The sequence below is a fragment of the Aptenodytes patagonicus genome, chromosome 7, assembly GCF_965638725.1.
Source record: "Aptenodytes patagonicus chromosome 7, bAptPat1.pri.cur, whole genome shotgun sequence".
In the NCBI taxonomy this organism is placed as follows: domain Eukaryota; kingdom Metazoa; phylum Chordata; class Aves; order Sphenisciformes; family Spheniscidae; genus Aptenodytes; species Aptenodytes patagonicus.
Genome location: NC_134955.1, coordinates 18,098,129 through 18,114,495, shown reverse-complemented (window position 1 = coordinate 18,114,495; position 16,367 = coordinate 18,098,129). Strand labels below are relative to the sequence as shown.

The following is a 16,367-nucleotide window of genomic DNA, read 5'->3' as shown; positions in this document are numbered from 1 at the left end:
GGACACGGGAGATGGTGAAAATGCATCCGATCGCTCTGTCTGGCTTGCAGGATCTGGGTGGCTGCTAGGGAATCACCTGCCACTTTCCTATAGCTGTGAGGAGAGGGGCCAGCGGACCCTGCCAGGCACCTACCCCATGCTCTGAGCACAGAAGCAGCAGGAACCTGCCAGTGAGCAGCGGAAAGTTACCGGATGGGGGCCAAACGACAGATTTATTTGCAAGAAAGGAGCGCCAGGCGCCCAGTAACGGGGCTGAAACTGGTATGCATTTGCACACACCGCCCCCACACGTGGGGACATGCTGGCTTCCCGCAGACGTGTGGGGATGTCTGCGAAGGAGCCGGCCCCTCAGAGCCCGTGCACCGGATGCGGCCCGCTCACTTAGATGATGTCCTGCGCTGCAGCTCAGATCCGCCTTCCAGCCCCCCACCCCTCTTCAAGCCACCTTAGTTCATGCCAGCGAGGGGAAAACGCTTTACCATCTGTTTGTCTTCAGAGTCTGACTCATTATTTTTATTTCAGCTGTTGCCAAGCAATAGCGAAAATCCCAACACACCAGCATATCCACCGCTGCAAACCGTCTTGTTCTCAGCCACCAGAGAAAAGGCAGCTCATCCCCATTTCTCCACAGTCTGTGATACTAAATCTTCTGCAAAAAGACAGGAAGGAGAAAAAGGGTACAGCCAGCTTCTGAAGGTGACCTTGGTCATCAACACACACGGCATCCAGGCAAAAAACAAGAACTTGTAGCCTCTGGAAATGAAGGAATGGGGCTTGTCTCTGAGGGCACCCACATCCACAGGTGATGGAGATGGTGGAGGTGGTGTAGCCCTCTTCTGCCCCTCTAAGCCCCTAGTCTAGCATTAAAACCAGCGTTCAAAACGAGAGTGCCATTGTTTGCACCAGTGCATGGCATACCCTGCTTGTCTCCAGCCTTACAAAAATGGGGCATGCTACTGCTTACTCCGCATGTTCTTGTCTGCTCTTCAGTACCCTCAGAGACTCACATCAGGTGTGTCCCCAGCACCCTGGACAGTGTTACACAGCGCTGGTAGCCTTCATCAGTGGTTTACTCTTGGCTCCCTTTGCCCGTTTACTACCCGCCTCCTATCCCTTCCTGCTCACCTACCAGAGGACTCATGTTTTCCTCCCTTCCCCCCTCCAGCCAGGAGCCCATTTGAATGCCTGTGACTGTACTACCATATGCGTATACATTAAAAAAAATAGAATCACCAAACAGGGAAACACCTCTAGAGCTGTTGTTTTGAAACTACAGCACAACTCCAGCCAGACAGAAGACGTTTTGCGCTGACCTCATCATTGCTGCCAAATGTATTCCAAACGCAGCCCTCGTCTCATAAATTACCATAGTTAGCAACACTCCAGCAGGCAAAAGTATGTATTTAAAAACTGACAATGCAAATGAAGTGGCTGCAGTTTATATTACGGGTGACTCACAGTGAGGCCCCGCTTGAAGGGATCCAGTGAAGTCTCCTCAGATGTGGGTGCAGCCTTACCTCTAGCACACCCACTGGCAACGCAATCAGTGATGCAGCAGGGTTGGGATGCCACGGGAGGAAAATTAAAGCACCACTAAAATTGGACAAAGTGGGGTTACATGGCAGTTTCTTCTTTTGTTGCAAAATGATGGCATAGATGAGCTTTGCTTATACTCATGGCCTGTAGCAAATCCCTCAGAGCAGGGTGATCTGAAGAGGTAAAGGCACAATCTTTGGAGGCTCAGGCCCCTTGCAGGCATTGATTTAATTTAATGATGAAGTGCCAGGGCCAGGCAAGGCAGTAAGAGAGCCTGAGCCCGGGGAAAGGGTGGAGACGAGCCCTGCAGACTGCTGGGCCATGCTGGTGCAGCCCACTGGCACAGCAAACCATGCCTTTTCTTTTTTCCTTAACATCAGGTAAACAAGCTAAATATTGAAGCCACTTGGGAAATATATTTCCACTGAAAATTTAAACTTTTCGCTGAAAGAAGGGGAAAAAAATAGATCAGGCATCTTTGGCCAACACCAATTAAAACATTTTCAGACAGAATTCCACATCTCGACTCACACACAAAAAATGTCCTTCTGGGACAGAAAATGGAAACTTTTTTTTTAATGAATAGTGGGTTTATGCCCCAAGTTACTTGGAGTTTTCTGGTTAGAAAATAAATACAAATTAAAAAAAAAAAAAAAGACACTTCCTCTGAAGTTTTCATTGTGGCCAAACCCCGCTTTTCTGATGAGAAAAAAAGCTCTGCCTGACATAGTTTTTTTCCAGACTGTTTAGGGAGGGGGCGCCGTGCCCTCCTCACGGCGCCGGGCAGCCCGAGGGGTGGCCGTCGTGCCTCAGCCAGCGCGGCCATCCTCAGCCGCCAGCACCACAGGCCCCCCGGGGTGCACAGAAGAGCCCCAAACCCGCCCCCGCGCAGGCGGCAGCGCCAGCACCTCGCATCTCCTCACACGCTGCAAAATGGCGGGCGGGCGCGGTGCATCCTGGGAGCTGTAGTCCCTCCGTCGCCGCGGCGAGAGCTCAGCCCCGTTTCGCGGCAGGCCCGTGATACTTTCCCCACGACCCGGCTCGCAAAATGTCCCCCGCCGGGGGAAAGGCGGTTGACCACAACTCCCAGGACGCAAAGGAGAGAGGCGGTGCGGGGAGGAGGAGGTGCCTCCCGCTTCCCGCCCCTTCCGTGCCGCTTTGCCTGCTGGGAGTTGTAGTCTCGCCGCCGCGCGCTGCAGTCGCGTGGCGGCTGGTAGGGACTCAGTGTCCCAGCGCACGCCGCGCGGGGGCCGTCGCCGCGACGGTAAGGGAGGGAGAGGCGGGAAAGGTGGGCGGCCGCTGTGAGGAGGCGTTGGGCCTGTGCTGTGTCGGAGTACGGGGTGCTTCCCCCCCTTCCCCGCCGGTTCGAGCTGTGTGCCCGGAGGTGGTGAGGGGCTGGCGGCCTCCGTGCGCAGCGCTGAGCGGGAGCGGGGGGCGGCGGGCGGGGGGCTCCAGGCACCCCTGTGTCGTGAGGAGAAAGGTGTGGGGGCTAGAGGAGGGTGGCAGCCTGCGGGGGGCGGGGACGTGTTTGTGTCCAACAGGATCCCGGCCCGGGGAAGGGAGCTGTGGTCGGGGCGGACAGGCGGGACGGCTGAGGCTGTGGGCTGCACCCGTGATGTTGGACAAGGCCGTGGGCTCTGTCGTTTCCCCCTCCCTGGCGTGGGGTGCCCACTGGAGGTGTGACCCAGGGCCCGGGGGCTGTTGCCCTCTCCCTTGGTGTGGCGGCCTGTGTGAGCACCGTCCCGAAGGACCGTGCTATTGGCACGGGATTGCTGGCAGGCTTTGCTGCAGTGCTGTTTCTGCGATGAGAGCAGACTCGTGGCCGTAGTTTGGAGTGACTGGGGTCTCTGTTTTCCTCACAGGCTGCACGAAGACGCACAGAGCCTGTTTGAGTAAGACCAGAATGGAAGAATCTAATGGGGACCTTCCCATCCAGAGAGACACCATCCTATCCAAGTTGTGCTGTGATCACATCACCATAACAAACCTGTGAGTCTGTCTGGTATGCTGTAAGGGTCAGTGTGTTTGGCTACTAATGCTGTTAAGGCTAAAACATCTTAAGAACAAAATTTTTCCCTGCCCTCAGACAAGAGAGACCCTGATTCACAGCCTGTGATGAACACTTACACTGTCATCTGAAAACAGCTATTTTAGTCAGTTATGCACTTCAGTGTCTCTTTTGGGTTGTAGTCATTAGTTTTCATGTGTTATAAAACTAAGCGGAAGAACGTATGATTTTCAGATGATTATTTCTCATTTCGGGGTTACACTGAGGGCAGTGTTTTCAAAAGCAGTCATCAGATCCCTTTTGTCGAAGACAACCAGACTTTACATGGAACATCGCACTTGGTCTGTTGAATTCTTCAGAAGTTTCTCTATGTTTTAATGCCTCATGAAGATCTGGCCCTAACTGTGAATATGGCCTTTCTTTGTAAACAGAACTCTGTAGTATCCGTGGTCTTAGTACTTAGCAGCACTTAGTACTTGCAATGCATAACTATCATTTTTATATTTTCTTAGCTGCATTTAATACTGTTCATTTAGTAATGGTTTAAGATACATTCAAATTACAGTTTTATTTTTTTAAAACCTCTCTTCTATTCTACAGAATAAGGTTGGCGATGTGAATGTGGAGACCGAGTAAATACAGTGGTGCCTGCCTTGTTAGGCTGTGTGTTGTTCTTTTACCAAAAATCCAGGAATATCTGCAGACATGAGTTTGTGTCAGATTTAGAACTTAGTTCTGCAGCTTTGGATGATTCAGGGGGAAGGAATTATTTTTAAAACTCATTTTAAAACTACATTTCCAGTATCTTGATGGAAATGTTTGTTTTGTAGGGTGGAAGTGCTGAGATCTTTGGTGGCTTTAACTGACCCTCAGGAGGGGAAGCTGACTCAGTCTCAAGAGAAAGTGAGTGACTAACAGACTTTCCATGTCTGTTTACTGCATTGTTTCAGAAGAACCTATAATGAGCTCAACTATGAGCTTATTCTAATAATATATTAGAACTGTTTCTGTAATTCACATTTTTGTGAGTTGAACTGAAGTGTGTGTTTGCCAACTCTATTTCTGATTGCCCAGCAAGTGGTAGTGTGATCATTAACCACCTCAGTTCTGCAAGGTTCCCTTCAAGCAGGTGGCAGAGTGAATCAGATATTCCAGCCTCTACTGGAAGTCAGGCTTCAGATCGCAGTGTCTTTTTACTGACTGAAGGCCCAGCTCTTGCAGACCCTTGGTTGCACCCTCCCCTTGTTTCTGTGCACAAGCATGGCATGTGCAATTAGTTTTCTTAATCCAGTGAAATTGATTTCTTGAGCTGGCTCGTTTTCTGATTCCAGGAATCTAACAATGACATGAGAGCTTAAACCCAAGGAAGGAGTGTGGCCCTTATATTGTTGTGGCTTCTCTGCCACTGGCCTCGGTCAGTGATAGTGGCCTTTATAATATTCAGAACGTGATGATTAGTGGGACAGGAGGTACAGTGGCTAATGCAATAAAGGATCGTAATGGCCAAAAGAAAGTGTGAGAGATTAGGATGTGGTTTTGTGGATCTATACAGTATGACAAATGCAGGGTGTAATCTGGAGAGGTCATTGCTGTTTCTTGGAAGATGTGTAAGGCAGTTGTGGGGTATTCAGATTTGCTCAAAAAACTTTATGCTCGTGTTTTAGTAATTGGACCTGCTATAACCTTTAATGAAATTTGGTGTGCAATGCTATTTTTAATTACTTCATATTCTTGTATTGAGTCTTGTGTAAGTCTTTAATGTGCATTCATTCATTAAATAATGTTTTTATTTCAAGCAAAATTGCTTAGGAATCCCTGAAGTACAGCTGCCTGTTATATTGCAGTAATAATTATTTTGCACAGCACAGAATGATAGTCTCATACTTGGTTCTCATTTCACAGTTGAATTTTTATGCTCCTTTGTATTCTAGGCACTAAACTTGCTGGGCGTTTGGAAAACCATATTTGCAGCTGTTCCTGGGCCTATGTCCAAGACCTCGGTGGAGTGACAGCTTGAAGATGGGAGATCAGGATGCAGGTGAACCCTTTCTGGGGATAGCGGCTAGTGGTGCAACAGACTATGAAGGAGCTCTGCCCTCAGACACAGTGTCGCTCAGCGATTCTGATTCTGATGATTTAGGGTTAGCGGATGAAGCGGAAGTTGATACAATATCTCCTGAGGAGCCATCTGTAGATGATGGGGATTACAGATCAGGGGAGACCCTCGACTCTTCAGACAGCAGTCACAGATCTCCTGTCCAGCCATTCCATCTGAGGGGCATGAGTTCTACGTTCTCTCTCCGTAGCCAGAGCATTTTTGATTGCCTGGAAGAGGCGGCCAAGTTGTCTGTGCCCTCGATGCCTGAAGATAATGTTGTTGATGGGAGGTTTAAGCGTCCATTGCCTCCAACCACAGTTTCAGGTAACATGGTTCCAGAAAGCCTGGGAAAGCAAGCCAAACCAGTGCAGGCTCCCAAAACCTCTCCTGCAGTGCCTGACTATGTGGCACACCCAGAGCGCTGGACCAAATACAGCCTAGATGGAGTTTCAGAGACTAGTGACAAGACTAACAGGGCAGTGGCCATGGAATTTCTAGAGGGTTTGAAGAAAAGAGGGGAGGAACAAAGCTCAGCTACCCAAGATAGCTACACCCCATATTTCAACCAGGACCCTTCCAGCTGTGGAGCTGGGAGGATTGTCTTCACCAAACCAGCAAAAAGGGGTGTTGATGGACTGGAAAAGAAAACATCAGCAGGGGAGGATGATAAGAAACACATGAAAACAGATCTGAAAGGAAAATCTCTTAAGAAGACTGATGACTTGAGGGAGGAAGATAAGGTAGAGCTGGGGCACTTAGGTAGTGGAAGTGGAAAGGCAACAGAGGAGGAGGAGTGCCTGATGGTGGGGGACCTGAATAGAGAAGGTAAGCTTAGTGCAAGGTTTAGTGGTGCAGGTGAAGAGCCATCGGTGGAAACAGTTGGATTCCATTGCAGTAAGAAGAAGAACAGGAAAAATTTCCGACCTAAAGTAGACAATGAAGGGGAGGAGGAAGAGTCCTGAAGGTTGGAGGACATTTGAGACATCCAAGGACTTGTATTGTCTTTGGGTATGTTTGGTTTTTTCTCTGACTTTTTTTTTTCTGGTCTGGAAACCACGTGATAGCTTTTTGTCCAACGGTTTGCATCGTAGCCACCAAGAACATTTGATATTTTTAGAAATTAAGCTACCTAAAATACACTCCAGACTTTTTGTTCGTGAGAAGTCTGTGGGCACAGGATAGTTGCACCCTAGCAGGAGAGAATAAGGTGTGCTTTGTTTGCTTGAGCAGCTTCCTGGGACTTGCTCTGGCGCTGAAGTAGCCAAAGAAGAAGATGTGTTAGCTAAAAGGCTGCAAGGTTTCCTACTAACCCCCAGGTTTAGAGCTGTTCCCAAATCCTGTAGAATCCTGGAACAAAGATGATGAGCTCATTATGTAGAGATTTTTAAACAATGAAAATAAAACCTAGTCTTCCACTAGATGTGATTTCTCATGGCCCTGTCCCAGGGAGGAAAACTTTTTTTTTTTAACCTTTTTTTTTTTTTTTTAAATACATCCTTCTCTCATTGCCGTTGCGAGTGAAAGCACAACGGTGCCCTATCATGAGTTTGGAGGGCCCAGGTGGGAACTGGCAAAACCAGTATTTTTTTAAGGTTGGCTTAATATTTACCTTATTAGTGTTACATGATAAGGATTTCAAAAAACACAATGTTTCCTGTGGAGAGGTACAACTGTGGATACATCCTGGTGAAGACACGCTCAGGATGGCTTCAGCAAAGTCTCACCACATTGAGTGTAGCTCAGAATTCGCAACAGCTTCAGTTGTTACATTGGGCAGCAGCTTTTCCTCTTACTGGTCTATGATGTGATGATTCTTGGCCTGTATGTCTGTATGTCCTTTCCAGGTGGCACTGCTTCCACGCTGATTCTGTGTGCGGGTTTGGTGGGAATGAGGAATTTATACCAGAACTGTATACTTTTTTGTTCTTTGGGATTCAATAAACTTTCAGTTGTAGCTTGATTTCTTCATCTCTTTGAACCATGCTGATCAATGCAGCTATAGGAGTTTTAACAAATACTCAGTTTATTTGATTTGAGAATTCTCTTGAAAATCTTCTAGAATGTTACTCTAAGCTTACCATCTTGTAACTTCTCCCTCAAGTCTTACATTTTAGATTCTAAAATTCACGTTTTTAACATTTTCAGTCGTTTTACAGTATACAGAGAATCATCTCATGGGATGAATCATCTCATACAATGAATCACATTGTAATGAATGTCAAATATAGTACTTTTTCACACAGAATGTTAATAAATTTTATAAATAAGGTTGAGAGATTCAATTCTTTGAAAGGTTATATGATTTGAAACTCAGATTAGTTCAGGTCAGTTTGGACTGACTTTTTTTTGCCAGTATTCTAAATTAACCAACCCTAGTGTTAGTATTTATAACCGTGTAGTGAAAGACTACTTTAGAATTTGTGATCTTTCTTGCTAGACTGTGCTTGCTCAAACTCTGAAGGATATTTGAGGAAGTTACTTCCTCTGTGGGGGTATCAGCATCTTATCAATAATTGACTGGTAGGCCCAAATCATTTGGGTCTTTGTGTTTGAACAGATGCGTCATTTGGCAGCAGAAGCAGAAAACAGTGTAAGATGAGTAATATTGCTCCATCTTCTGAAATTCACCTTTTAATTTTAAAAGCAGAATGTCTTTTCTCAGAAATGTAGCTCAGTACACACACTGGTTTTATAACTTCTGCTTGCCTAGGGTGAAGAACGGGTAGGACAGTACCAAAATTCCATCACTGTTAATGGGGTCACTGAGGTCTGGGGCACAGCTGAATAAACTGGACAAATGGCTATTTTATGAAGACATCATAACAAGATTATTATCTCTTAATAAAAGACTCATGTTGGAAAGGTATTTTATCAGATCTGACATTTTTTTTTTCCCCGCCTCTGGTAACAGAGAAAGCTTTTGCGCAACCTACGTTTATGTTGCATAGAAGCAGTGTTATTTGTATGAGGAAATTAAGTTCAGTTGAAGCTTATCGGTGTAAGAAAGACCACAACCCAATACTTCCCCTTCTGATGCTGTTTATATTATCCCAAAGAAATTGCGCTTTAAAGGACGGTAGTAATATTCATTTTATTGGTGTATCTTTTCATATAAAATTTTAATAAAGCCAGCTAGCTTTTGTATGCTAAAAATGTACATGCCAGTTTAAGTAATGAAAAAAATGACAAACAGTCCAAATTCCTAGTTTGTAGGAAAATTCTTGCTACGCATTCTTGCTTTAAAGTCTCTTAAGTGATCCCCCCCCGACCTTTGAGAGAGAAAAGTAAAATGAAATCAGAAAACCGCTTAGGTGTCGGTGCGGTGTTCCATGTGGCGTGATACATAAAGGCAAAGTCTCCTTTAACAGCAGCAAGCTGACAGCAGCTGGGATCTGGCATTGAAACAAAAAAGCAAGCAGCAGAGAGAGGCTGGGGGTCTGACCGCGGGAGGGTCACCTGCTTTGTGTTTGGAAAGTGACTGCAAGCCACCGCACGCTTGAGGACCACGCGATGAGATTTCCAGTTTCTGGGGAGGAGCCCTCAATAAGGAATACCAACAAAGGAATACCTCACAGAAGCCAGTGTGGGAAGAGAAGATGGTGAGTGCAGTCACTTGAGGGTTGTAAGAACTCCAGGAACAGTTCAGTATCCCGGGCTCTTTCCTGTGGAAACTATTTCTCGATTTCCTTTCTAAGCAACTCAGAAATAGGAACTTGCTTTCTCGGCCAAGGAAGTGGCTTGGTTTTTAGTGCGTAAATGACCACCCTTCCAAAGGGAGTCTCCCTTGAACTGAGAAATGTGAAAATTGGCAATGATGACGATGGATTGAGGGTGTAGTATTTGGAGAACAGAAGGCAGATTGTATTTAGAAAATAAGGTGGTAGAGTCATCCTGGAGGAGAAAGTTTTTAGTGCGATTTGTGGAATGGAGTTTTGGAGAAAGGACCGAGCGATACAGGAGCAGGAGGGAAGAAAGCCCAAGAAACTGAAGGAGGGAGACCAAGAAATCCTCAGTAGTGTCAGTCATTGACAGTGCTTGGCATAAAGGCTTTGAGAGCTGGGCCTTAGGCCTTCATGAGATTAGGATTTTACTTCTACAGTAGTTCAGTAGGACAAAAGGTTTAATCTGAAGAAATGAGAAGAAAATTTAATTATCAATGTATGTGATACCAGTCTGGGACTGATCTGCAGGCTCTTCTCTTTCACTTCTTTCTGGCAAAGGCACTTCTGTGTTGGCATTCATCACACCTAATAAGATTGTAAAAGCCATGTGCTTGTTTAAAAGCCTTAGGACAAGGGGCACATAAATAGTAATTGCTTAAGAAACTTTAAAATGTTAAAAATAATCCACAATAAAAAGATACTGTAGATTCTATTGCTTCGCATTTGCTCAGTAAATGATAAAACCAGGTTTCTTCTTTATTTTTCAGCTATTTAAGTCTCTGATTTTTAATGCAGTTACTGTATTAAAATGTCTGGGGAACGTGCTACAGGATGTTTTTTCTTACTGGAATGTTGATAATGAAGCAATTTACATATGTGTTTTATAAGGTTCTAACAGAGTTAAGTCAAGTATGAGGTTAGTTCGAGTCTGAGTGACTTGAGGTCTTGTCATGTCACGACTTTGCTGGAGTTTCCAGCTACTTCTTTTTCCCATGTAGTGTATATATATGTTCAGTTTATGGTTTTTGGAGGGCTTTTTGTGTAATACACAGTAATAGGTAGATATTGAAATAGATCATTAAGAAGAATATACAAAATCTTTATTGTGTTGGATATCCTGTGGTGACTGAGAAATAGTCTGTTTCTGTCTCTAATGTTTTAAACTTCAAACAGTGGAGCCCTGGGACACAGGACAAGATTCTTAACTGACAGAAATAGTTGCAGCTCTGAAGGCAAATGAGCTGTGTTGATTAAAACAAAGTAGGAGGCTTGCTCAATTTTTATTTTCATTTTTAATGATTATTGTTATCCATATTAAATGTTTTGGTAATACTTTGGTAGTACTATCTCATTGACTCAAGAAACCCCCAAGACAATCCTCTCAAGAAACCCTGATGGATACTTATTTAGTATAGATACTTATTTACATGCTTAAAGTTGGGTGAGATCATTCTAACTCACACTATGTGATGGTCCTTTCCCCAACGCTTTTAAATATATTTTGGAAAAAGGTAGTTTTTTCATTCTGAAGGATGAATATTCTGTTCCTTGTTTATATTCCCATTACCTCTAGGTACCTCCTTATGTGGTTCTTTTTCCATCTTTTTTTTTTTCCCCTTGCATTTTTTTAACTAAATTGTTCAGCTGTATTAATTAGCTTTTCCATGATTGTTTTCAATACTTACGTGTATCATTTGGAGCTGTTTGGTTGCACAAGAGGTTGGTTTTGGTTAAAACCTCTGCAATTGAGGAGATAACAGCTGTACAGTAGCACATCTACAAAATAGGTAGTGATTTCTACATCAGCTAATTTTTATAGTACTTTATCCATTCTTAAATTTGCAAGAAAGATAACCTAGGCAGCAGACTGAAGCAGCATCAGAGATGCCACATATATTTATTATTTTTTAAAGAAATAGTTGAACTGTCTTGGAGGAAGATTTGTGTTAAATACCTTCCCTTTTTTGTGAGTATATCGCATTATCTCAAGCTGGCACAAACTTACTAAAGCATTTCTTGTGTGTTCCTGTTGGACCTGTATTTGGTGTCAACATTGTTCATTGAATAGCATGACTTTTTTCAGGAAGCTATAAAATGGATAAGAAAGGGGAGGGAAACTGCAATGGGAGTATTAAGATAAGGAACTTTCAGCGAGGCCAAAATAGCACTGGAGAGTTCTAGGGACAAAGAAAACAATAACAGTTGTGCTACGTAGCACATGGTAATGCTGAGCATTTTCAGACTGTTTAAAAAATCTTTGTTTATATTTCAAGGGTTTGTCATCAAAAGCTGAAGATAGGGTTTCCTTCTATTATTTGTGTTTCACATTTGTATGTTAGACACTTCCCTTCGAGAAGTTGGTATCTGATATCTAAGAAAATTAGAAAAACTGATGTCTGAGGAGATTAGTCTAGGTCGGATCAGACAGAATACAGGTATTTTCAAAGTTGACAGTTTTAAAGAAAAAAAAGTTTGGGAAAAGGAAGAGAATGGAGGGGGAAGGTGAAGTGTTTCCTTCCAGAAGCATCCTTAATGAAGGAAATAAACACTTCTCAAGTGTAGCAAAGAGAGCAAGAAATGCTGTATTGCCGTTTCTGCTTTCTACCGGAGGTCAGAAATCTTTCTTTATGTATGTATATCACCAGAGAGAAGACAATAAGGAAAGTGAAACCATAATACAGATCCATTTCTCCTTCCCTTTATCCCTAAATAGGGTCTGCCAAACCACCATTAAATGAGAGAAACATGGTGAAATCCTAAAGCTGATATAAATGCCTATAAAACTATTACTTACCTGGGCTTCCATAACTTTAAAGCGTTTTTCTTGTTCTTTCAATCCACTAAAATATTTAGACAAATTATCCACCCTGTGGAAACAAAGCAGACGCGCTGAGCAAAAAGGAAAGGCCTCAGAAGAAATCCTAAACCGCAAAAACCATGTAACTTTTTAAAGTCATGGCCCCTCGCTGGCAGTTCTGTGCTGCTGAGACATCCCAGAGCCCCCTAAAAGTTTTGTCCTTTTGAGGTGTTCCTGCAAGTATTTATTGAACAGAGCAGCATTTCTGGAACACTCTCATACACCTGTTGCCCAGGGACTCATAAACTCACACAGATTACAGCAGCCGTTCAGCTTCTGGTGAGGGCCACTTAGCCGCAGCTACTGTGGAAATCAATGACAGCAGAAAGGAGCCTTATGTCCAGCTCTGTCCCTCCAGCCACTTTATGTCCTACCTGTACCAAATGTAAACTGATCCTGGTGTGACAACTGAGGCCACAATATTTTCCATCAACACGGGGAAGATAAGCCACTTAAAATTTAAACGTGGTTTCCTTTTTGGAAACTGGCTTGACATTCAAATCTCTTTTTCCATGCAGTCCAAACAGACTGTGTCAAGATCTTCCATATAGAGCCTCTAAATTGTTTTATTGTCCACAAAAAGCAATAATATTGTCCACATGCTTTCTACATCCTCTTCTCCCATCAGTTCCTTATTCTTAGCAGCTGATTCCCCATAGGCTCCTCAAATCCCTCTCTGCCTTGTCCTAACTACTATTCCAAAGTTTCCCTCTAATAGGTTACATTCTATTCAGGTCTGTGTGAAAAAGCTGCTGCTGGATGGGTCTAATGCATTTTGGGATTGGTTCAATGCAAAGTTCAAAGAATCACTTTCTGAGGGTTTCATAAGATTTCAAATACACACTGCTACCACCTAAGAGCAACGATAAAAAGCCGTGGGTTGAGTGGTGTTCATCTGAACCTTTTCCAGTCTCTTTCTGGCTCTGCTATACCTGAAATACTGTGAAGCTAGACTGATTCTTACTTTTCCCCTCCAAGCACTAATTTCATCTACAACGTACCATCTTTAAAGCTTTCTGGCTTTAAAGCTAGGAAGAATATAATTGTGCCCTTTGTTTGGAAGCAATTACACACATATTTATTGCTTGATCTCAACAATTGAGCTCTCATTCCTAGGGTTTGTCAGTGATCTGCTTATGAGAATAAAGTTTAAACCAACATAATTCTTCCAAATTATTATGAATTAAGAGTCTATGTAGATTAGAGGTAGAAGAGTATTTTCCAAGAACATACTCAAATATGCTGTTCTGGTCTCCAGCTCTTCTCTGAGTTAGACAGATAGAGGTTTGTTTTGAAAGACAGCTCAGGAAGAAAACAGCACAAGAACATTTCCATGCAACTGTCTTATTACGATAACTTTCACACCCATTGTGCCTCTCTCTATTTGAAGTCAGTTTTATCATAAAAGGAAACAGCTGAAACAGGTGTTAAAAGCTTCTTTAAAGAATGCTTTGCTGTCTGGCTTTCAGTATTGCCTTAGACGTTTCTGTTTTCCCTGCATATAACTACTTTGTGTCTCACTTAAAGGACTAAACCTCTGAATAGTAATTTAGGACTTTTTCTTTAGAATACTAAACCAATTTAAGTGATATTCCTAGTGGGGAGATATTTTAGAGAAGTATTTAAATGGAGACTCAGTTAATTAAATACAATTTTAGAGCCAAAATCATTAATTTCTTGTGGAAACTGTAGTCTCATGCCATAAAGCTGTAAATAGTTGTTCTTCTGCATCTGTGGGCTGGGGGTAATTCGAGATATCTCAAACTTCCATTCAAAAGTCTAAGCCGTTCAAAAGTCTAATTCAAAAGTCTATGTTGTATTCCTACAGGGGATTGAAGTACATGCACTGCAGTATAGCAAAGGAACTATTCTACCACCATTTCTTCATGAATATGATTTTCATTAAGCTTGGCTGCAGATTTGGCTGGAGCTTTCAGGTCTGTAATTGTACATACTTCAAGAGTGCCAAAAACTCTTCTAATATTGTAGTGATGTTGGCTTCTCACATTTTTTCATGGACTGCGTATTTCCTAACTGCATTCTAGTTGGACTCTTCATATAAACTCTACAAGCACCTGAATGTTTATCTCATTCAAAGCTGAAGACTTGCAAGATACACTTATTGTGGGTCAGAATAACATACTTATTAGATGTGGCCTTCAGCTTTTCTTCATTGCTTTCTTTCCTTTCTTGTTCAAGTTTTACAAAATAATTTTCTTTTTGCACCAGCTCCCATGTTACGATTTTTTGATCTAGGCCAACTGGAAGATCTCTTTCTGTAGGGAAAAAAAAAAAAAAGAATTATATTTTACTCCCTTTTCTCTTATATTAGTAATGGAAGGCTGCTATGCTAAAGAAAAATGAAGTTTTGCCGTTGCAGGCCCTTTGCCATTGCAGGAGTGTCATGTTATGAAAATGCAGTATAAAGTAAGTATTTTCTACTTTTTTTTCTTGTAATGGAAGGCAATAGACCTTTTTGCAGTTGGATATGACTCCTGAGTTTTCTAAAGAACAGCATGGACCAATTTTTGTGGTTCCATTTAAACTCATTTACAACCTTACTGGACTTCTGACATATTTTAGCCCCAAAGTATTTAACAAGCAGAGCTTTATGTTCAGATGCACTTTATCACCTAAGCTTCATTATTAGAACAATTACAAATAGGGAGGACAAACTGTGAATAAATCCCTCCACCTTGAGTTATAAAGCCTGTTGTTGTTGTTGTCACGTGTCCCAGCCAACAACAGACCTCAATTTCACAGACATATTTTGAATGTAACATACTAGTTTTGTATCTTCCTAAAGGTTGGTAAAAGGGCACACTTGCGGCATGCTCCAAACACTACTGAATCTATAACCTGAGCAGTCAGGTACTTGCTTTCTTAGGGGAAAAGAGAGTTTTGGTTTTTTTTTTAAGACTCTTCAGCAGTATGCTTTGATAGCCAGAAGGAGTGTGTCTGAAAGGGAGCTTAGTCAAAGGGCTCTGAATTGGTCCAGTCTGACAACAGTTCTGCTCCAAAGCCCATTATCAGCCTGCGCATGAGGAGTAAATAGGCTTGTTATCAGACACTATTAAACTAGATGGGCCAAGTTTGCCATCACTATAGAAAGCCCTCAAATGCCTTCGGTAATTAGCTGAACTTCATCTGCCTTTTTAATTAAAACTTTTAAGGGACCACCATTTCTCTAAGCGTGCTCTCTCTCTCTCCATGTCTCTGTATTGGGAAATTCCACTGATCCTAGTAGATTTTTAGACTTGGTGTATGTTTTTAGGGTTGTCCGTACTTAATAATTACTAAAATTCAGGAGCAAATCAAATAACTATTGATTAAACCTATCCATTGTTATCCTTTCAGAAATCAAATCCCTTTAACCAGTTTTATATTGACACCTTTGTTGTAATAACTATGGTGCATAAAGAAATGCATTGTGGGAAACTGTTTATAGTAGAGGATACATTATAAGCCTTAATTTTTCATTGGTACTCTCCTGGCACTCTTTGTTAAAAATAAATTGTGGCTTTTGGCTTAAAGAAATCTTAATCACTCTTCTGTTTTGCCTATGCAGCATGTCCTAGGAGAGTGTCAGGGTCTCCAGTTGCCAGATGTTTGTTAACAACTCACCCAGATGTTCTTTTTTACGTTCTATTTTGTTGAAGATTCTTCTGAGAACCAGAGTTATGTGGTTGATAATGATAAATGGTGGTGCTAAGGCAGGCCGGCCATGATATTCAACAATCAGTTTGTAGCGCTGAATTTTCCAGAAGATGTCTGCATTGCCCTGAACAACTTGAAAAGTGTAACTGTAATTGGGGAAAAAAAAAGTATATAACTGTTTTTACCTCAACAAGCTAAAGCTTATTATTACAAAATTTGGTCCCACATTTACTTTAACAAAGGAACAGTGAGCTCAGCAACTAGTGTTAATTTAATCTAAAGTTTGTGCAAATTCTTAGGTATTAAAATAATTGCAGTCGCAGTCTTCAAATGTTAAAAAATACATTAGGGGTTTTTTTAAAAGAAAGGTAATTCCACTTCACTCAGGCAAGATCAGCAAACATGCCACGTCAGTTCTTCAACTGAATGAATCATTATTAGCGGTGTTGACATTAAGCATTTCCCCTATGTGCAGATTATCCACTGTTAAGTCTGCCAAGTTTACAGCTGCTTTGCACCTGCAGACTTGTGCTGCAGCACAGCCTGGGA

The 16,367-nt window shown here is 42.6% G+C and overlaps 2 protein-coding genes across 6 annotated transcripts in view; one reads left to right on the top strand and one right to left on the bottom strand.

The window, feature by feature from the left end:
* The first annotated feature begins 2,757 nt into the window (after nt 1–2,757).
* On the top strand, nt 2,758–7,602 carry TSSC4 (tumor suppressing subtransferable candidate 4). Of its 5 annotated transcripts, XM_076344177.1 has the most exons (4): nt 2,831–2,920; nt 3,399–3,525; nt 4,375–4,447; nt 5,476–7,602. In XM_076344177.1, the coding sequence occupies exon 4, from the start codon at nt 5,564–5,566 to the stop codon at nt 6,602–6,604; it is 1,041 nt and encodes a 346-aa protein (XP_076200292.1). In that variant the 5' UTR covers nt 2,831–2,920; nt 3,399–3,525; nt 4,375–4,447; nt 5,476–5,563; the 3' UTR covers nt 6,605–7,602. The 5 variants fall into 5 exon arrangements, with proteins under 5 accessions (XP_076200294.1, XP_076200292.1, XP_076200290.1 ...); XM_076344179.1 differs by lacking the exons at nt 2,831–2,920; nt 4,375–4,447 and adding an exon at nt 2,758–2,800; XM_076344175.1 differs by lacking the exon at nt 4,375–4,447.
* A 2,186-nt stretch (nt 7,603–9,788) lies between these two features.
* TRPM5 (transient receptor potential cation channel subfamily M member 5) overlaps nt 9,789–16,367 on the bottom strand; it is a 39,750-nt gene continuing 33,171 nt past the window's right edge. Inside the window, exons 20-24 of the mRNA XM_076343387.1 lie at nt 15,786–15,964; nt 14,305–14,437; nt 12,099–12,171; nt 10,990–11,080; nt 9,789–9,889 (exon numbers count right to left, since the gene is read on the bottom strand). Of these exons, the coding sequence (XP_076199502.1) occupies nt 9,789–9,889; nt 10,990–11,080; nt 12,099–12,171; nt 14,305–14,437; nt 15,786–15,964 (577 nt within the window). The remainder of the gene's footprint in view (nt 9,890–10,989; nt 11,081–12,098; nt 12,172–14,304; nt 14,438–15,785; nt 15,965–16,367) is intronic.

What these genes read in the sequence shown, in the direction of transcription:
- TSSC4 (XM_076344179.1), top strand. Translation starts at nt 5,564, where the DNA reads ATGGGAGATCAGGATGCAGGTGAACCCTTTCTGGGGATAGCGGCTAGT.